Raw genomic sequence first — 22536 nt, 5'->3', positions numbered from 1 at the left:
AACTGTTGTCACTCCATACTGACATGACATATTTCTGCACTTTTTCAGAGATACTTTATCAAAGCGTGGGATGTCTCTTTGATGTTAGGGAAGTAAAAAAGAGCAACAGGAAAGACACTTGATTGCTTTTCAACCTCTCCTCAGAATGTCAGCAGCCTTCTCATAGCCACAGGTCATTCGGAGATTAATGAAAGCAAGTAGCTAAAGTCCACTGAGTTAATAGGAAAAATATACAGCATGTGTATTATTTCCACTTCAGGAAGAGAGGTGAGTCTCTCTGGACCTTGAATGGGTTTAGCTGACCTCAGATGGGGTTAGATATAGTGTGGGACCAGCAGCCTGTAATCTGAGTGGCGTATTGTGTGCTAAGTGCTTCCGGATTTAGCGCTGGTCTGGTATTAGGGATGCTGCTGTGAAGAGGAGGAGTATATGATACAGAGCTGCAAAACATGTAGCATTCACCATTTACCTGAGGGTGAAAGAGATCTATCTATATATCTATCTATCTTATATTTTTCTTTTCATGAAAATGTAAGCTATAATTACACTTTTTTTTAGGTTGGAAAGCTTTCTTAATGCTACCCTCTGAAAGTAGTTTAAAATGCTCTCCAATTCTGCTTTTATTAGGTCAAAAATACAGTAAAGCAAACATAAATCATTATAATTTAAACTAAGCTTTTTTATTTATTCAGCATCACATGATCCTTCAGAATTCTTTTTAAAATGCTGATTTGATGCTCAAGAAATTTTTTTTAAAACAGTTGCTGCTATTTTTATCTTTTAGAAATATGATTTTTTTTTTTATGAATAGGAAGTTCAAAAGCATTTTATTCAAAATATAAATCTTTTGTAAAATTTTAAATGTCTTGATTAGTTTAACGTGTCCTTGCAGTAAAACTCAAGACACTTTTTTATTCCTTTTCACACATATTTACAGAGTTTATAATAATAAAGCTTAATTTTTGTTTCAACTACTTGAGGAATATCATGTTGTGACTTTAAAACAATTTTAAAATGCAGGGATATTTGAAAACAAATGCTTTTAAACGTTAGTGTCACAAATTTCCAGCTTCTCAACGTAATAAAAACGTGCCAGGCTTCACGTATTGAACCTGTGTTTTAGTGTCACTTAGTGGACATTTCTCTTTGAAACTGCTGCGAAACATGCAGTATGGCACATAAAAATGCACAGACGTACATATTTTTATGAGACTAGGTTGAATAAAATACATTTTCCTTCAGATCTCCCCAATAGAGCCTACAGGAACTAAAAGACTATGCTAGTCTTTATCCCAAGACCTTAATTTAATGCTGCTATATGCACATAATGACACTGACCTAGATTGTCCATATATGTAGCAAAGAAAGAGAAATAGTCTGTATGTGAGATATAGAGGAAGCATGAGGGAAAGAGAGATAAAGATGCCTTATCAGCAGATAAAAGTGTCTTGATTCACACTCCATTCCTCTAATGTAGCATCACTGCTGAATATTGAAGCATTCCTGCTGGATCTGTGCAAAGATTGCTTTGTGACGCTAAGCAAGGTGCCTTCATTAAGCAAACCAATCTAAATCCATTCATGCTAATGTATGCCACGTCCAAGAGTACAATCCGCACATAATGACCACTAAACAAACACTCGCTGCGCCGCTGGTGAAAAATTTACATACTTTTCATATTCAGATCTGCCACTGAAAGACCTTCCCGCATTCAAACTCACCAGAACTTCTTCGGCCTCCTGATTCGAAAGGGAGAGCAAGGCATTGTGGATGTGTCAGGCTAATTGAGATCTGTCTTCCCTCCTGAAGGTCTCAGGCCTACAGATGGGATTATGGCCTAATTCTGGATCACAGTAGTCAGATCCTGTCTCGCTCTGACAAGCTAATGAATCCTCTTCCTCTCAGTCTCTTTCAAAGACTCAAAGTAAGTCTCATACATAAATTTGCATGCATTTTTGATGAATTATCACCACTATATACTGTATGCACTATTAAAATAAAAAAAGATATATTTTCTACACATGATCATTTCATATCCAAACGTTCCAAAATATACAAACAAACTGCAACTCCAGAAATGGACTAAATGTCAAAGTCCCGTCAGAAAGCCACTGAAGCGTGATGTTAAAAGCTGCGATTGCCGTAAATATGAAGAAATCCTCAAGTTGTCCTCAGCTGCTCTGTGCCTTCATACGAAAACAGTGAGGAAGGTTAGACGCGGTAGGGCTCTCGTCCTGCAGGCTGTTTGCTACAGAGGCAGAGACTGATGCAGGCCGGGTCCTGAGGTTACACGTGGAGGGACGGATGCCGTCAGACTCTGGAATCTGGTTTATCCCGTGGGTTCGTTAGGACCGACCTTCAGGCTGCTGTCCATCTGCGCCTGGCATCCCGAGCAGGCCTTTACACACGGCCTGCCAGCTCACACAAACACTCTCTCACTCACACAGACAGGGGCGTGAGAGTGTCGCATGTGCGCCTCAGCCAGTTCGTCCTGCCAACACTGCAGAGCTGTCTCCCGTCGCTGTGGCAACAAGGCAGCAGGGCTGCAGTGTGTCCTCTGTGCTCCGGACCATTCTCATCCCAAAACCACTGCCCGAATCGAAAACATTTAATCTGTCTGTCCTCGCTCTGTGCGGCTTTGTGACACTCCCTGAGCAGAGTCAAAACATCCCACATGCCTTGACTCTTAACGTTTTAGTTAAATCCAACAGTATACAACTTAGAATTTAAAAACTGTCTTCCTACCTTATTTGCCTATCAACTAACTGTTTGTCTATCCATCTGTCTGTCTGTCATCTATTGTTTATCTATCTTAGTGAAAAAATATACTAAAATGTATTTGAAAATTTTTTTTGTGCTAGGCATACTACAAAATACATTACATATTTATGTGCTTAATAAACATACCCTTCAATAAACTGGGATACTTTACTGGGATACTGGGATTTAGTTTGCTAAATTGGAACAACTAATTTTGTGTGCAATACACTTACAATACAACTAAAGATACTTAAGTATACTTGATTGTGCTAAAGTGGAATGATTGATAGCAAACCTCCACACATTAAATCTCTTGCATTTAAAGACTGAACATATAATCTCTTAATAGGCTAATGATATTAAAACACATTTTAGGCATAATGTTAAGAAATGTGCTTTGTAATAAAGAATTACTCAAAATAAAGTGAAATTAAAGTATAATTTTATATCAGTAAGTCTTAAGTGATATGTGATATGTCAATCAATATGTTAATAGATTTAAATTATATTTAGTATGAAATAACTTAATGAAAAACAATTATGGCAATTAGGTTTTTTTTAAGTAGTATCTGTCTACCCACCCATAAGGCCTTTAAATCTTCAAAATCCAGTATATAAATTGTCAAACTTTCAAAGACAATACTGTTTCAATTCTGTATCCTCTTTGAGTTATTTTGTCATTTAATTCAGACTGAAATGAAAGTGAAATCTAAATGTTATTCTCAACGGTGCACATCCTTGCAACATTAACCAGAACGTTTTTTAAACAAGAATCCTTAAATTCGCAATAAGCTAAATATGAAGACTAAATGGTATTACGGAGGAAAAAGCAGCTACAACACCAAAGGGCCTTTGAATGGTTTCCTTCCAAGTCACTTAAAGCAGACAGAAAATTGTCTTTCGTCTGTAACTGTGTCCAGGCTGATACCCTTGAGCAAAACAGCATAAAAGCTTGTGGTTTCTGGAATGACTGTTTCAGACTATGACTGAGTTAAATGAAAATGACAGTACTTACCACAAACTCCTGGCTCTGGAAAATGTCTTGTCAACTCTAAAATTACAAAAAAAAGCAGTTTAGTTAGAGAAAATTCTCTGCACCTGTTCTCTGCCTGGACATCACAGATGTTTGTATGATATTTATTTTAAAAACTTTTCAGGAGGTATTCTTTTAACACACACATATATATATATATATATATATATATATATATATATATATATTTTTTTTTTTTTTTTTAACATATTACAAAATAAATAATCATCAGTACTGCACAACGTTTCCCAAATGTTTCTGGTTACCAACGTCCCTTCAGAAATACCTTATTTAAAGGCATATTCATTGCTTATGATTTAGTCTTTACTCAAAAAATTTTTTTCCAGGAGTAGGCAAAGTAATATTTATTTTCCCTTGTTTGTAATTAAACTTTCCCATATAGAATTAAACAGAATTAATTTTCTTTTTTTCAGCATTTGAAAGCAATCAATCACCATTTTAGATGTCAATATTCAAATCTCTTTTTTGTACTATATGAAAAAAGGTACCAGCACACATTGCGTGGGGAAAATGTTGACTCAGGCATGATCCTGGCCACCAGCAGATGGTGTTGTGATGCAACGCTCGCTTATCAACTGAAGAATTACAGTGCAAAATCTGCACTTCTTACATGCAACACACAAGATTAAATCTGCTTACCATCTTATACCGCACACTGTGCACAACACATGGGGCATACGTTTAAATAGTACCCTAAAATAAGCAATATGTTCTGCAGCAAAAAATATTTGCCGAACATATCAGTTGTTCCGTACGTGTTTTCCCTGCTGCTGTTTAGATACTCTCATATTTCCAGTGTGTTTTACTTAAAGTACACATTCACCCCATTCGGTCAGGCAGGCGTCAGAGTCCACAGCTTTACAGCAATCCATCTTTCCAGGAACCTGTCTGTCATGGATTAGGCTGCATACTATCAGGATTCATGCTATACCGGCTAACATCTGTGGTATTTCTGACCTAGAGCTAGAAATAGATGCAGGGTTGTTGCTCTTAGACACTAAAGCACTAACAGAATGCAAATGGACTGAAAGCATCACTGCTGTGTGTGTGTGTTTTGTTGACAGCTGCTATACAGTGGACTTTGAATTCACTATCCCACCTCACCTCCTCATAATAGACAAAAGGACAATCGATGTCACGGATGTTGATTTTCCTCTGACAGCCTCTCGTTTCAAATAAGACAGCTGATGTTAAATGCTGACCCCTTTTGTGGCACTCAGAGTCAAGTACATGGATGTTTCCAAAAAGCTACAGTGCTAAAAAAAAATACACTACTTGCTATTTTTAGTATATCGTCACCTCAGGTCCATACATGTTTGATATACTGAGAAAGCAGAGGCAGTGTGGGGTTTCAAAAGGGAAGATTATTGTTTCCTTTTCCTATACACCACCTTTGTGGGGCGTGATAGTCTTTGCTAATAATGTGTTGACTAGCCTCGCTAGCAATGCTAATGTGTCACAAATCTGTATCTGTTTACACTTGTGATTTACTATTCAAGATGAATAATATAGTCAGTCATGAGATCGTAGTCAGTTTTCATGAGTTCTCAATGGCGAAAACCAGCACAGTGTTTTGTTTAAGAGAAAGAGTCTCACGCCAATCCTAGCAACACAGCTTCATTTCATTCACAGATTCGCTATGACTCATGGCTTGCTTTTTGTCTGGAATTGTTTGCGTATTACAAAAGGAGACCAAAGATGGCTTCCTTAATACAAGTCAGAGTTTCATTACTGGAACAAAGGCAAACACTGATAACAGTTCAGTAGGTTTAGTAATTAAACCTCAGCCAAAATGAAACTGTCTACATTTTTCCATTCAGTGCAGGTGACCTAAAGTACAGTGAAGACCTTGGCTCAAAACTTTGTTGCCTTTAGACACTAAGCCTAAAGCATGTGCCTTCGGTTCACACTTCACTAAAGCTAGTTAAAAGATCATTTACTCACCCCTATGAACCAATACAACAGCTTTGCACAACAAACAAATGGATTTTTAAATTAATCTCCTCCTACAGTATTCAAAATTTGGAGTTGATTTTTAAATTTGCCTTTTTTCCATGTTCACCAAGGTTTTATATATATATATATTTATATGTTTGCTACAATGACTTATTACAGTATCACAATAACTAATACTAATATTAAACTAACTGTTTTCCATTTAATATATTTATATATAATTATATTATATATAATATGTAATTTAAAGCATTTATTTGACAGATAATTTATCAAATGGGTTTATTAGCTTTTCAAAAAATTACCTTGAGCAACTTTTTCAGCAGCTATATTAATTTGTTTGTGTGGGTGTGGGTGTTTGTACGTACTGGTAGGTTTTTATTTTATACTTTTATCCATTTATAAAAACAGTCCACAAACCTCAAACAATCCAAACAATCTGTTTGACAAAAGGAGACAGACTTCCTGTGTGTAGATTACAAAACATAATTGCTGTCAGTTCTGACGTTTGTGCTGTGGGGATGCTCACAGTCTCTCTAGTTTAATTAGCTTTGCCTCATCCGCAAATAAACAGTAAAGTCCCTAGTTGCTCGAACACACAAACGGCACATCACTCAAACACACTCAAAAGACCACAACAGATCCAAACTAGTGAAGCCTGCAGGGAACATTGGAGCCATCAACCTGTATGTAAATAATGCACTGACAGATCAATACATTTTATTGTTTGCTATATTTGTGCGCTTTAAGATTTATGACGTTTATGCACTGTCAAATGGTCACTGCCCTGCCAACAAAAGGATGAGGACTATATCAGAACTCCAGTCATGTGTTAGCGGCCTGCAGGAGAATCGTAAAACTTGATTTTTTTCAAGTTCACCTCCTTGCACAGAATCCTCATAAAGGAGAAATTGAGTCGGGGTGTGTTAAAACTCTGTGGTAAAAGCTTTGACTAAGCCAAAATATCCACAGGGACTACAGTTCAACAGACTGCATGATAGACTGATAGACATTTCAAAAGACACACTAAACCAGATATTTGGCCGAATATATGAATGACCTTTTGACTTCAGAATTCTTCGGCAAACATTCTAAATGAAATATCTGCACCTATAAATTAATTGAAAATGTGAACTTTATCTTGTCAGCGTCATGCAGTTTCATACCATAGATGTTGTGCTTTGTACAGAAATAAATGTTATGCAGGTAAACTGAATAGATTGCTTTTTAATTGATAGTACGTCACAGATAGTATGTTATTATATCAGACATATGAGTACTTGGAAGTCTGTGTTTTCTTTCACTGTGGTACTACAGTAAAGATGCATACTTTGTCACTATAGGATTCTGAGCATAAAGTAGAAGGTTTCCTGAGCCCTGTGGAGAGCCTGGGGCCCTTTCTGTCAGGATCTTCTGAATTAATGTAATAATGTACTATTGCTGCCCTCAAACCTCTGCGGGCACACACAATATATTAAACGAACAGGTTGTGTTAGCTCGGATTTATAACACTGCAATAAAGGTCTGGGAGTGAGTGAGCGGTACAGTAGGAGATACAGAGGAGACTGTCAATATTGGGGCAGGAGAGGATATTTACACAGGAGCTACACAAGATACAATGGCTTACTGAATCAAACGTTGAAACTGACTAACACAAGCTTGCTGACACAGCCTATGATGCCTCTGGTACGGTAACATGGTGCAGACGCATCATAAATCATGTCTCGAGCACTTCAGGGCTACTGGAGTAGAGAGCGCAACAATCACGCTGGATGTCATTTATGATTTAGAAAGCGCAATTCACAAGCATCATCCACTGATGGTTCGGTTCATCTCCAAAGGAATGAGAATCTTTGAAAATTAATGAAGTAATTTTGAGAATAAAATAAATCATTGAAATAAATAAATAAAATGTGCTAATGAATATGTGTTAGCCTTTTGATGACCTGGCCATCTGTTCGGGGATTCAGCATCTCCATGACCCTATACAGGGTTCTGGTGACTGCATCAATTAATGAATTATAAAAATAATTAAAATAAATGAAATAATAACACATTACACAACTAATTTCATTAAAACAAATAAAAACTGTAATAATTAAATAAGACAAACTGGAATTTTTTTTAGTGGGTCTGTTTTTTGACACATTTTTGAACACATATTTTTCAAACAGATGTTGTACCAAATGTTAATTTTGTTCTATCCACTAAATCCATGATCCTAACCTCTCCTCAAGGTCACAGATCAGTGGCCTTGTCGTGGCAAACTAAATGTAAGATGCAAACTTGACTAGTAAATTGTTCAGTGTGACTACAAGCGAACTAAACCGGGCAGGTTTACTTGGGTTTTTGTTATGTTGAGTTCAGTAAATGAAATTAAAAAGCATAAATGATGATACAAAATGCACAAAAAATATATAAACAGTAAAGACTATAAGCAATGCTAGATTATAACGATGTTTTACATAATTTTCAAGACTGCCATCAAAGGGCAAAAAGTAAAAGTATATTTTAATATTTTTAAGAGGTTTCTTATGCTCCCCAAGGGTACTATTATTTGATCAAGATACAGCGAGAAATGTACAGTTTAATTACAATTAAAAATAGCTGTTGTCTATTTTATCATATTTTAAAATGTAATTTATTCTATGGCAAAGCTGAATTTAGTTTCATTAAAATATGCAGATTTTTGCTCAGGAAACCTTTATTTCTTTTTCTTGATTCCTATTTTCAGTTTTCTGTTGCTTAATATTTTTAGTTTTACTTTGTTTTGATGGTCCCTTTAACACATTCCGTTGACTACATATATATTAACTCTTTCATTAGAGTATTAGTAGAGCGGTAGGGTTAGGGTTAGAATAAGTTGACATGTATTTGCAAAGTTACTTGTCAGTCTGTAGGCTATTACAACAGATATTACAGTGTATTAACACAATATAATAATAATAATAATATTATATAATAATACTTAGTTCTAATTATTATAATAATTAGCTGATGTTTAGGTGCAGTGTTACTTATTGTCAACAGAATGCAAAAAAGGGTGTTACGCTGTGCAAATTAAAGTGTTAAAATTTGTCTATATAAAATTGTTATAGAGAATTTTTGATGGATAGTAAAAAAGCATTTATTTGAAATAAAACTCTTTTGTAACCGTTATGTCCATTTAAACCATCAATTTAATGTGCCCTTGCTAAATGTTAGTAATAATTAAATAAATTGCATAACTAGAGAGAATACACAGTACAGCAAGCATATGGTACAATACACTAAACATAAGACATTCCTGAAAGATCAGATCAGAAAAGAAAGAAGTTGCTTGTTAAACTCTAAATACTGATGTGTTTTAAGAAATGATGCAAGTGACTAGTGGGGAAACAGTGTTGACAGATACTATAATGTCTCCGTATGTGAGTGTTTTAGGAGGACGGAGTTACACCTGCTGTCTGGGGAACAGACGTTAGTCTCTTGTCACTGCCAATACACTGTGTACCATAACAAGAACCTTACATAAATACCCATCAATATTTCATGACTCTGAAACACAGAGGCACAATACCCCAGCAAAAACACAATGAGTGCATAAACAGCACGTGTTTATATGTTTACATGTCCATCTTCTTGTTATTAATAATGAATAATGTTTAAGTGATATACGTCATACGCAAACCACGTATGGGTTTGAAACAATGCAGTCCTCGATATCAACATTCAACATCTGAAAGCTGCCACTGAAAGACAGTAAAGAGTAACAGTACAGTGGATGTGCTGTATACTGAGACGCAGTGGTACCAGTCGCAAGTCTACAATGTGACAGCCAGATGAATGTATGCGGGTGCCTTAACACATGCAGACCGTCTCGCAGCTCTTCAGGTTTCAGCAGAAGTGTGTCTCCAAGCTGTAATGTCCACATTTGTTGTTACACAACAGCACAGGTGCAGAGACCCATTAAAACAGCAGCGGCACCTGTCATGTGACACACAGCGCTGGAATGCATCAAACGTGTGACAGGATTTGGAAATGTGACCTGGAGTTTAAAGGTAAATTCACTAAATAAATGTCTTGGGCTCAGTATTTACTAATTAAAATACAGATAAGCTAACATAAACTGACAATATTAAAACTACCGTTTGGGCTCAGTAAGATTCTAAGACTGAGATTCAGTCTTGTTATAGGCCTACCCTTATAAATCATATAAAAGTACATTTCTAATTCATTTTTAAAAATGTCTTCTTTACTGTCACTTGCGATTAATATAGTGCATCCTTAATAAATAAACATACATTTATTATATATATATTGAATAAATAAGTAAAATCAGCCATTTTACATGCTATATGTAAATGTAGGCATCACTGAATACATATACAGTATGGAATTTAAAAACATTTTTCAGATAAAATCAATTTAACAGTGTTCATTTTTTTTTCTATTCATTAAATATATCCAATACTTACCAACACTGATATCAATATTACATATACATTTCTGATTTCACAAAAACACTGTCAATTATATATATATATATATATATATATATATATATATATATATATATATATATATATATATATATATATATATATATATATCTACTAGTAATAGCAATTGATCAAATGATGATGATGATGATAATGTGATGTTAAACGGCATAAGCCTGATACCTTTTAATTTAAAAATCGGTTGTTAAAACAAAACAAAAAACTACTGTAATTCATTCTTAGCACATTCCCCCTGCTGAAAATGAGTTATGTATGAGCCATCTATAAGACGTGAGGTGTCTAACAGGTGCCCTTCAGAACAAATCAACAGTCTTTGCTTCCTCAAATAAAACTAAAATTAATCCAGCCATCTTCAGCCACGTCTTCAATACAGCCCTGAACGTGAACGTGATTGTAAATTCAGACGAAGATCAGATGAAGGACAGAAGGGTTCGCGCTGGTTTAGAGAGGTGGATGAGTGGTCACAGACCCTTAAGAGCTGCACACATGGTCTTTATAATACAAAGCAAAAGCCTAATGAAAACGGTTCAGCTGCCACTTTAAAATGCCAGTCAATAAACAAACAGTGGATTAGAAAAACTAATGCTGACAAGCACCTTTAATCTTTGTCATTTAACTAAATTTGTGTTAATGGAAAACAATATGTACAAACCAACATTGTAGAATCAAAGCAAAATGGCATAAAATTGTTAATTATCATTTAGTATTGAGTAAAATAAAAATTATTGGACTATGTTTTACAGGAAAATAAAATCTACTTCACTGTTTCTCTTTTACCTTAATGTGTTATCTTCCATTTCTTTGTAATTATTTGTGAAATTTACTAGCAATTTTTGATTTCGATTTCATTGTTCAGTGTTTCCAATTCTTCTCGATTGGCTCCCAGTGGAACACTGAAATTGGCCATAAAGAATCTGCTGACCTCCAAAAAGCAGCGATCGGCACCACTGCTTGCAAAACAAGTAGCTTTTCCACATGGTTGTCTCTGAACAGGGAGCACTCAGAGTCTTTTTGAGACATCTAGAGTCAAGTCCTATGACTCAACCCAGGTGCCAAACTAAGGGAAAGAGAGAAAGACAAAAAGGAAACGCATTTCATGATCTGGGACAAAGCCTGGGCCTGCTGTTTATTTCATTAGGCTCCATTAAGAGTTCATGAGGCCAGAGAGATGGGCCAACATAGCATCACCAGACTTCATTTAGAAAATGACTCCATATTTTAGTCTGAGGTCACCTGAGGGGACCGTTCACATGCTGAACCTGCATAATGAGATCATTATTCGAACAGAGGCTAAATCTTTGTTTCTTTCAAATGGCTATTGCTTCAAGATCTGGGCTGTAAAAAAGGAAGCCATTGTAAATGATGCCCTTGGTCGTTGTTTAGGAGGACTGTCCTTGTAGTATAGGTTACTTGGATAAAACCATCTGCCAAATGAGTAATTGTAAATGGGATTGTCATCAAAGGCAAACGCATAAAGATCTCAATGAGATAGTAAGTGATATATACAGTGATTCTGTAAACAGGTGCATGTTCACTAGGTCGAGTAAACACCAATCACCTGCAAAGCAAATCTGTTCACTTGTTATCTATACTCGGAGCAATTTTCAGAGATGGCTTTTAGATGTCACAATCTTCACGACCAAGCAAATGTCAGAAACGCAGCCAAAGACAATTTACTGAGCGAAATGAGAAAAAGGATCAATACGGATAATTTCCTTCCATCAACAAAGTCAGTGAAGCAAACTCGTAAAAGTACAAGCTGCCCTTTAAAGCTCAAGTTATTTTTTTTTAAATGCAGAAAATATTATTTTCATATTTTATAGAACACACACAAAAAAATACAATTAAGAAATGTATATTAACTAGTGTTTTCATTCAAAAATGAAAAAATGTATTTATAAAAAATTTTTTATTTGACTTTAATTGACATTTAAATGTAACAAAAAAATTAATAAATAGATAAATCACTTAAATCCTCAACTTAAATTTTATTTTATAAAGTTAATGTATTGTTGTGTTGCAATTATTTTATGTTGTTTATTTCAGATTTCTATTACTTTACTATTACATCTATTTTACATACATTATGTCACTGCTACGTGAGTAAGGGGTTAAAAACGCCTACCTGTCAATTTAAAAAAAAAATTTACAAACAGGAAATGGTCATAAGCATAAGCATAACATTTTTAACAGTATTCAGTCTGCAGTTTGTATATAGGATTTTAGTATTTTTTAAGAACCTGATGCCACTGATTGCTTAACAATTTTAAAGCATTTAAGCATATTAGACAGTGATGTGTCCTGGCAATAAATCTATTTAAAGACGGTTCTGGTAGGACAGGTTAAATGTGTCTTCTTCAGCATTCCTGTGATCAGATCAGCCACACAGATAACACTTGTCCTTGACAACACACAACTGAAATATGGCAGCCTTGCACCTGTTGAGCACACAGGATCCTTTAACATGCACAGGAATTTCACCGGAGTCTGTGGGTATTCAGTCAAACGAAATCTTTACCGAATCAACAGATCACTTAAAGCAGACTTAATCGAATGTTCGAGGCCGGATTGATAGGGTAAACAGCCCGTGATTACGTTAACCTCCCTGGCTGCTTCTCAGACACAAGGTTTCTGCCTGGATGTGTGTCTGCTTCAGTCAACCGCAGTGTCTAATTCAATCCAAACTCAATTACCCTCTCCACTATAATGGCCTTTAATAACAGGGTTTACTTTCAGGAGAGCAGTTCACGAGAGCACTGCACTCTGAGAGAGCAGTCCTGTCATTCAAATATATAGCAGTGATGAAATCAAGTCTGCTTGTAAGCGATAACGCTCCGCTTCTACAATGCATTAGCATTCAAGCACGCTGATATTGTATCTGTCTACTGAGACCGTAACCACAGTTGCCGATATCCCGACAGATCATTTATAATCACACTTAACAGCACAGAGTAAGAAAAGTGAATGTGAGATGATTCGGTAAACAGCGCTTGCTCTTACCCGCCGTACGCTCCAAAAGTGAAACTCCTCTTTCTCTGCGGCATCTTGGCTAATGGATACATCTGAGTGAAAAACAGAGAGACAGAACTCTACAGAGACACCAGCACTGCCTCTGTCTCCCTGGACTGACTGGGTATGTGTGTGTGTGAATGTGTGTGTTTTTGTGTGTAACTGTACACATGCAGCACGCTGTCCTTCCTTTCCACTCCCCTGGCTCGGTCTCTCTCACGCCTCCTTGGCAAATAAGGGACTGAGAGGCTGGCTCTGTCCACTTTTAGTCGCCCCGGTAACCGCTCCCCATTTCTCATTTATATCAGCACTATTGTAAATAGGCAGAAATGGAGCAGCGCCTAATGTCTTCGTAATGCCCTTTAAAACGCACTCATTACATCTCAATGAGACTTCAGGTTTGCTGACGTAATAACAAAAACCCAGACAGACTGGAGGGGAAAAAGTCTTGATATGGACCTATAGCTAATCCGTTACATAAAAAGGACAAACAATCACGATACAAACACTAGAATAAAAAAATAAAGTCAAATATTAAAAGGTTTAATCATAAATAAAAAAAAAAATTAAATTAAATTCTAATTAATTATAATTACAATTATTCAGCCCATAACAGCAAAATTACATTAAACCAATGGTATGAGTTTAATGGATTAAAGGAACATTTAAAAATACACATTAAATTAAACTGTTGCTAAATGTTGCCATCTAATTATATATTTATGCTCACAATTAACAAAATATTAACTATGAATTTTATCTCAATAAATAAAATCAATTTTTTTAAAAGTTGAGCCAACTTAAATTTTCAAGGCAAACAGCTTCATTAGATTTTTCTCAACTTATTTTGTAGAAGTCGAGAAAACTCAAAAATCTGTTGAAGCTCATGAAATCTTTTTTTTTTAAGCTTATGGACAGAAACTTGTACAATGTAGTAAACAGGTTAATAGTGAGTATTGGTCCAGATACTCAAGTGTTACCAAAAGCCCAGCACAGCAGCAGAGTTTTGGGCGGGAATATCAGTTTGACTGACCAATAGCAGAAGTGGGGTGTGTTTTTGTTGTTACAGACAACGTGACATGTCACAATAAATAAAAGAAATCTCTAATATCAGCTGATGCTGTACCAATATATCATGCACCGTAAAATAAAAATTGGTGACAGTGGGGAAAAATACTAGGGATCGTGTCGTTCATAACAGCTGCTCAAACAAAAGCACTGTCTCAACTGTTGACACAGACTTATGTTCTTTTTCAAAGTCACTTAACTATTTACTAACACACATACCTACTCTGTCGTGAGCATGTATAATAAATGAGCCTTGGACGCAGTCAAAGGAGAAGTGTATCTGTAGGTCAGTCATTAAGAGACTTGCTTTGCACAGAAGGACTTGTGAGACAGTACAATCTAAGTCTTGCAGTAATGTCTCTCTGATTACCCGGCAAAACACAGCTGCTCTGCACCATGGTTAAGTTTGAAGATTTATCTGCTTTTAAGCAGTTTCGAGTCTTGGTACATGTTTTTGTCCTTTATCAGGAGTGGATGGCACACAGACTTCCAAAAGAACGCAAAAGCTGAGATCTCAGAGATAGTCTTTATTGACCCTGACGTGCCGCTTTTAAACCCAGACGGTCCGACACATCTAGCCAGCGGCTGAAACCACACTGACAACAGAGTGAAAAACTGCTGACTCATGGGTGAAATCCAGGTTTACGACAGCGAATTCAATAAAATGACTACTTGGCACTTTTCCACTGACTCAAAGATCTGTAATACGAAACTCATGCACACAAAGACATCCAGTAAACAGCACATATTTATGTGTATGTGGCATTCACATCAACAAGTAAAACAGGTTTACATTGTGTACACAAACACTGAAGTGCTAGATAGCAGAATTATAGCACATGTCATGTTTTTTTGTATTGTTTAGTGTTTTGGTTGTATAAAGCTATATAAAACACAGCAAATCTCTCATCCACTATGAGTATATTTTGTAATATAAATTGTTATATATTAAACAAATATTACAGTAATATAGTTATATTATATTGTTATATTTTAAACAATATGTTAATATATATATATATATATATATATATATATATATATATATATATATATATATATATGATTATATTATTTAATATAAAATATAATAATATAACAATATAGATGTAAATATTTTTAAAATATATACTGTATGTGTTAATATACACAGTACAAATACATATGCAAATTTTTGCATATATAAAATATATATATATATAAATTTACTGTTTCATGTGTATCAGTATAACATTACATATCTATATGTATCACACACATACTGTACATACAGTGTAAAGGAGGGCAAGTTCTCAATTCATATTATAGCTTATATGACTGACTGGTCAACCAAATGAATAGGATTTAACTACCTACATGAAAGCCCTGACATGTGTCATGATATATTGTCAATCCGTCTGCAGAGCGGACAGGCTGTCCTCATCGACTCAGATGGCTGCTCTCAACTGAAACACATTTGCTCTTAGGGAACAAACTGCCAGGTAGACATTGATCAAATGAGAATACTGTTTACACAGCTCGTATTTGTTTTGCTTCGGACCACCGCTGTTCATCATTTCAAGGCTTAAGACAGACCCAGATGCTCCGCAGAGAATGCTTATTGTTTGAGGGGCAAACTGAAGCCATATCAGTCACATCTCAAACAAATGAACGTGGCAGGTCCCATTCACAAGCCAATAAACCCTCACATCCTTTACAGCACCTGAGCAAATGGGATTTTCAACAGTGAAACCAAGAAACTAATATGAGATTTGAACTTATAACATGCTGGTGAAGAAAAAGTCTAGGTGAAAATTCATAGGCTGTAGTCCGAACACTCCTGCAATAACAGAGAAGCTCTGAAAAATACAGCTCCATCAAAGATCTGCTTTCAGCTGAAATGAAAAAAGTGTAGACAGTGGTGTAGTTGTTTATGAGCTGTTGATCTTGCGGCGTGAAAAGGTTCAGCATGTTTCCCTTCAGACGGGAGGGTTAATTACACCATAACATTTACTCTGTCTCATGATAAACACCTTGCTTATGGCCACAGCACAGGAAAGAGGTTCGACCGAGGCTAGGACTATATTTCAAACAAAGAAGAGTTGATATAATGGGGGCAGGTATTTAAAAATTAATTGTGCTGGAAATAAATTGCAGTTTATCTTCTCCTGCATTTCTTTTTCTTTTTTTATCAGACGTACACGCCGCACTTCAGCCATGCTAAAACAAGATTTAACAAACTTTACTCATGAAACACTTTTATGGGTGTCTGGAGCTTGTTTCAGATGGAAAAAAATCAAACAGAGCTACTTTTCACAGGCAGTCATGGGCTTGTGATGTTAAACGAGGCCATAGACGTACCACTAGACGTCCACATGAACCCACGTCCCAGGAAGGGAAGCAGAAATGGCCTCCTGCACACTGCACCCTTTCACTGGAGCTCGGTGCACTTCTGCTGACACACTGAGAAAGAGACGGTTGTTCAAGCACATCGTAAGCTTATCTAAAAAAACTGGACTGGAAATGAGGTGCGGTGTGTAAATGCTAGCGGCATCTAGCGGTTAAGATTGTGAATAGCAACCAATGGCTCGTTCCCTCGCTAGCCAGCAAAGAGTTTCTTTTGCAAAGTTATATTAATGAATTATATTTACTTAATTATTCAATAAATCGATATGTTATTGCAAATATTATTGTCGCTTGTCCATCGTTGCGTGTCAGTGTTATATTCACATGAATAATATAGTACGTGCTCTGTTTGTCCTTTGACTGTTAATATACAAATATGATGAAGACAGGACTGGAAAGGGTTACAAAGCTATTCCAAAAACTCTTGGACTTCAAAATAGCGAACCTTTCCAGAAGTGGACGACCTTCCAAAATTCCTCTAAGAGCACAGCGACAACTCGTCCAAGAAGTCACGAAAGACTAAATGGATGAGGAAGGAACTGCAGGCCTCTCCTCCATCATTCAGGCCTTCACTACCCGAAAGTGACTGGACAAAAATGGCATCCATGAAAGAGTGGTGAAGCGAAAAACACTGCCAGTGCCAACAAAAAAGGACATTAAAGTTACTTTTTTATTGCTTTGTACTGTACTCTGAGACCCACTTTTGGTGTTTTTTTTTTAGTGCTGGCAAACAATTAATTGCATCTAAAAAAAACAGGTTTATGTTTATGATATGTATGTATATGTATTGTGTATATTTATAATGTATATATAAATACACACATACATATATATATATATATATATATATATATATATATATATATATATATATATATATATATATATATAAATACATTTATACATTTGTATATTTATATTCCTTTATTTTATATTATATATAAATATATTTAATATATAAACATAAGATATGTTGTACTTATATATATAATATAGACAATATACACACATATATTATGTGAACAAAAACGTTTCTTTTGGATGTGATTTAATGCGTTTAATCATTTGACAGCAATAACATTTTTACATCAAAAAACATCTTATTTTTAGCTAGCCACAAAATACGTATCAATAAGTACATTAGTGCAGTTTCCAAAAGAAATGCACACTAGAGGCAGTAAAACTCTGATACCTTGTATTCCTTTTCACACAAATGTACAGATTTTCAGGTAATAAAGCATCATTTTTGCACAATTACTTGAAGAATATCACAGTTATGATATTAAAATTAATAACTGGTGCTTTCGAACATTATCATCACACATATACAGTTTCATGTCTATGGGTTTTTATAAAAGGTAGGTTTATATGGTAGCTCACATGATGCACTCCGATCTCCGTGTATGAATCCTGTGTAGAACGGTTTGACAAAACAGTTCAAATCTACATAAAAGAAAGTTGAAATGGCACAGTTGTAGCAATAAATGCAGTTTGATATCTGTTTTGCATTTATTAACACTTTAGGGTTGGATTTGGTATAGGACATATTTCCAACATTATAGAGCGTTAACTTTTAGCAACAGTCCCTGTGTATTTCAATTCTGAACTGATACAGTATGTAACTGAAGCAAAGTAATAAAAACACAGCAATACTTAAAATAAATCGTGCCAGGGTCACGTATTGATCCTGTGTTTAGGGCATTTGGACATTTCTCTATGAAACTGCAGTAACATGCAGTAAGGTACATAAAAAGGTGTTGCATTTAGGTACATTTTATGAGAACAGGTTGCTTTATTTCGATAGTCCACTTTAGACATTCTACAACAGTAACTTTGCAACTAAAGTGGAATGTCAAAATCAAGTGTAACCCCAAGTTTTTATTGACGTGTTCTGGACTGTACCACTATTACCTCATAAACTCATAACTAGCCAGATTAGCTTCAATAAGCTGTTTTTAAATTAAAACAGTTCTGAAACTTACAGAAGGTTTTTATAGTGCAATGGCTTCTTAAATGTCAAAAGATCAAGGGAAATTTGATTCATGACCCCTTTATGAGAATCAGACAAACTACAGACAAACGTTGCACAATTTCTGTCAAATTCACTGATAGAATGCCAAAAAGAGGCCCTCTTTAAAAACAGATTCAGAATTCATAACTACATTAACAGAAGACCATCAAATTCACTTTCTCAGCAGATACTAAATCTCCCTCCTCCCACGAAACTCCTCGCTGGATCAATGACCTGACTAAGTGACTATTTATGGGCATCTTCCATGCCCATCGATTTCATGAAGAGAAGATCTGTTATAGTAATAATGGATGCCTGGTGCCACGATACTCCTGTGCCAGCAAGACCAGACCTACAGCCAAAGGCTGAAGCGCAACCACACTTCATTTCTCTCTTCTTAGGCTGAAAGCTCAATCCTTCTCTTTCACACGGATATATGCCTCCTATATCAATGCGTTTACGTTTGCAAACACATTTGAAGAAGTGTCAGCTGCACAACCTGTTCAGGGTAACACTGGCACCTACTGGAAGATCAAAAAAACTGCAAGGAAAAGTGACGTGTGAGAGTGTGCGCTAAATTGTACTTTCTGACTCAGCTTTTACCATGGCCATGAACTACCCACAGTCAGTCATCTGATGTATTTACCACACAAAACTGGAAAGCATTTTCTCAGTCTGGAAAGCTGTAAACTACCAACCTGTAATCTGACTGGCTGGCTTCCAACAAGCACTTTTGAGGATGAATATCCTTATACGGGACAAAAAATAAATAATTCAAATTCAAATAGTACTGTATAAAAGCAAAAGCATGAAAGTAGCTCTCTTTCCTAATATGTATGTCATGAGACAGCATGTGTTAGTCTTCGTCCTCACTAATAAGACTGCACTAACTTGAGAGAGAAATAAAGAGAGGAGTACAGAAAGGTTGTTAAACATGTTATCTATCTGTCTGGGTGGATATAGATAAAGTACTGATGCAAAAATATTCTGCGACTTGAGGACATTTTATTGAAAGTATTGGTATTTTTAGTATTTAAATCTTGTGATCCATGTTAAAGCTTTGTGAGTTCACAACATGCAACAAAGCATGAACAAATAATACAGTTATGGGATTAATGTCTTCCTTAATGTATTATTTGTGCTGTTGGAGTTGCTGATAATTCTTGCTTAGTGATGAATAGCTTTTTAGCATTTTAATAAATCAGGCTCTTTTTTGCAAGATGGTATTTTTTTAAGATGGCAGTTCATTTAAACCCATATATAAAAACGAAAAAAATAATTTCTAACAGTTTCAAATGACCTAAACAAAGTAACAAAGTGCTACATAATTCAAGACAATTTCTCAAAAATGCAAATCCTCAGACATTTTTAATAAATAAATGACATCCGTGTCTTTATAACTTGCTGTCCTTGACATTGTCAGGCTGCGTACAGCATACCAAGTAAACAGCAAAAATCTTTAGTCTCCGGTGAGACCATTCAGAAAGTCAGACGTGTAGTATCTCGCAAGGTGTCCAGCAGAGAGAGAGAGAGCTGTACTTATATATCACAGCAGAACAAAATGACTTTCTTATCTATGTGATGCAGCAATACACCTGGAGCTTCCAGGGATGCCCTGTATAACTCAGCATATCGGTGCACATTCATTCAGAGCACACTGTACAGACTTACGCTGCCGTAACTGCCAAGCGCTACGCTGTCTGTGCACGACCACAGAGTATGTGGATGGATTCTCTGAGATACATGAATACAATATACAGAAGAACATTCAGCTCTGAGAGCATGCGGAAAAAACAAATGCAGCCTTCATTGTATGGACAACCTATGTGTGTTAAATTTCTTTGTCCTTCCAAACAGAAAGTAAGATATTTTGAAGAAAGTTTGTAACAAGGCTGTTTTGGGTCACCGTTGACCATTGACTTGGTTACAGACTCTCTTCAAAATATATTCTGGGATTGTTTGATCTGATTTTATCAACATGATATTTGAATCTAACCATGTCATGTCAACAAATGGAAAAGTCAGCTGTTAATTAGTGTGTGGCTTTAGACCCTGTTGCTTTAATTATCTTAAAAATGTAAATCATAAAGAAGACCTTTGTCTCAAAAGTACCTGCACTGATTGTAGTGATTCCCATTTGCCATCTTTAAAAAATATATATATATGTTAGACAAATACAAATATTAGATCAAGTAAGCACAGAATCAGCTTTGCGCTGCTGCGTGCAATCGCCTTAAGGACCAAAGAAATATACAAGCGCATCTTGAAAAGCAAATATTTTTGAATGTGCGAAGCTACATGATGGTGGCATCTAGTGGCTTCAATGAAAATAATATCAAAGACACCCTTCACGGAGGTGAGCCCTGTTATACCCTATAAGGATTAGACGAAAAACACAAATAAATATCTCCCTTTGCAACTAACTGAATTGCTAAAATTATTATTTTTTTTTAAAATGGTGACAAAAGCATACAAAATAAAAGCTAATTTACATATTAATACATATTTTAATAGTTAAATAAAATTAAACTAAAATTACACTTGTATGAAAGTTACATTTTGGAATGCGCAGTAAAATATCCAGTATCTAATATATTTCACATTTCAAGTCTGTTTGCCTGTTTAAAATAAAAACAGCACTACATCTGACTGCATTTGATCTGATAAAAAAATAACAGATGACAGATTAAAAAAATAAATAAATAATTGAGAAGAATCTTGTCTGAAAAATTACAGATTTACATACAACTTTCAAAAGTCAAAACAACTCGCTCTTATAAGTTGTCTAGAAGCGTGTCCCAGCTTGCCCTCTGTTAATTCAGTATTCTCTCTGCTCTACTTTGAAAGCTATAAAACCATCAAATTCTAAGAAAGAGAGACAGTGTGTGGGATTCAGGAGAGTCTAAGACAAGATACAGGCAAGTGTAAAAAGCCGAAGAAAGTGAATATTCAGGGAAGACGCATCACGCTGGACTGTCCATCACTGAAGGTTTTGGCTCTCGTGTAAGTGTCATCTTAATGAATCATTCAGTAAAAGCAGGCTCTTCAGCTCAGCAAGAGGACAGGGCATTAAGTAGAAGCTATCTGTCAACCCCAGACACTGTCTGTCCATCCTATTTTCAGTTAGGCCGTCACTCTCCGAAGGCCATCCGGTTTATCCAGCTTTCTCCTCACCTACTGTGACTTTTCTTCCTGGGAAGCTTTCCAAAATAAAATGACAACATTTCTTTCAGAGCTCTGAAGACTTGAAGCGCTGTTATTCTAGCGTTCTGATGACTTTATGAAGATGAAAACACACATTTGTCCCTTATGAAAGCTTCTCATGGAGAGCATTATCCTCATAATTAGTAGATATGAAATGAGAATTATTAGAGATGAGCCTTATTCATTTATTTATTTAGTTTATGCCATGGGGGAAACAATAAAACACAACTGTGAGATAAAAAAAAACTCAGAATAGTGAAAAAAGAAAAATAATTGTGAGATCAAAAGTTGCAATTACATTTTAATCAGTAGCAGAAACAAGCCTCTGGTGCCTTCTGCAATCCAACACTATATATATTTTTAAATCAATTAAATGCCAGTAAACGCTAATAAATATTCAAAAGTGCACAAATTTACAGTAGGTACCCACCATGAATGAGATCTTTAAACACAAATCGTTAAAGTTATTACTTTTAGCACATGTTTTGAGTCTTTCTGTAAATTATTCATTGGTGCACACTATTTCAAGCTCTTTTCATCTCCTCCAAACACCTGTTCCACTTGGAAAAATGTCAAATAATGCAAGT

General features: G+C 35.6%; 1 protein-coding gene across 13 annotated transcripts in view; it reads right to left on the bottom strand.

The window, feature by feature from the left end:
* Positions 1–22536, bottom strand: part of rap1gapa (RAP1 GTPase activating protein a) — a 75259-nt gene that overhangs the window by 43770 nt on the left and 8953 nt on the right. For 3 of the 13 annotated variants that reach the window (XM_043225033.1, XM_043225037.1, XM_043225034.1), the window contains exons 1-2: positions 13273–13429; positions 3776–3811 (exon numbers count right to left, since the gene is read on the bottom strand). The exons of 2 other annotated variants lie outside the window; for them this stretch is intronic. In XM_043225033.1, the coding sequence (XP_043080968.1) occupies positions 3776–3811; positions 13273–13334 (98 nt within the window). In that variant the 5' untranslated portion in view covers positions 13335–13429. Of the gene's footprint in view, positions 1–1721; positions 1848–3775; positions 3812–13272; positions 13435–22536 lie in introns of those variants that run through there. 8 more of the 13 variants (XM_043225048.1, XM_043225049.1, XM_043225040.1 and 5 more) reach the window with 6 other exon arrangements.

Source organism: Puntigrus tetrazona, chromosome 23 (assembly GCF_018831695.1).
Source record: "Puntigrus tetrazona isolate hp1 chromosome 23, ASM1883169v1, whole genome shotgun sequence".
Classification (NCBI taxonomy): Eukaryota; Metazoa; Chordata; class Actinopteri; order Cypriniformes; family Cyprinidae; genus Puntigrus; species Puntigrus tetrazona.
The sequence above is the reverse complement of the archived record's forward strand: the minus strand, read 5'-3'. Positions and strand labels throughout refer to the sequence as shown.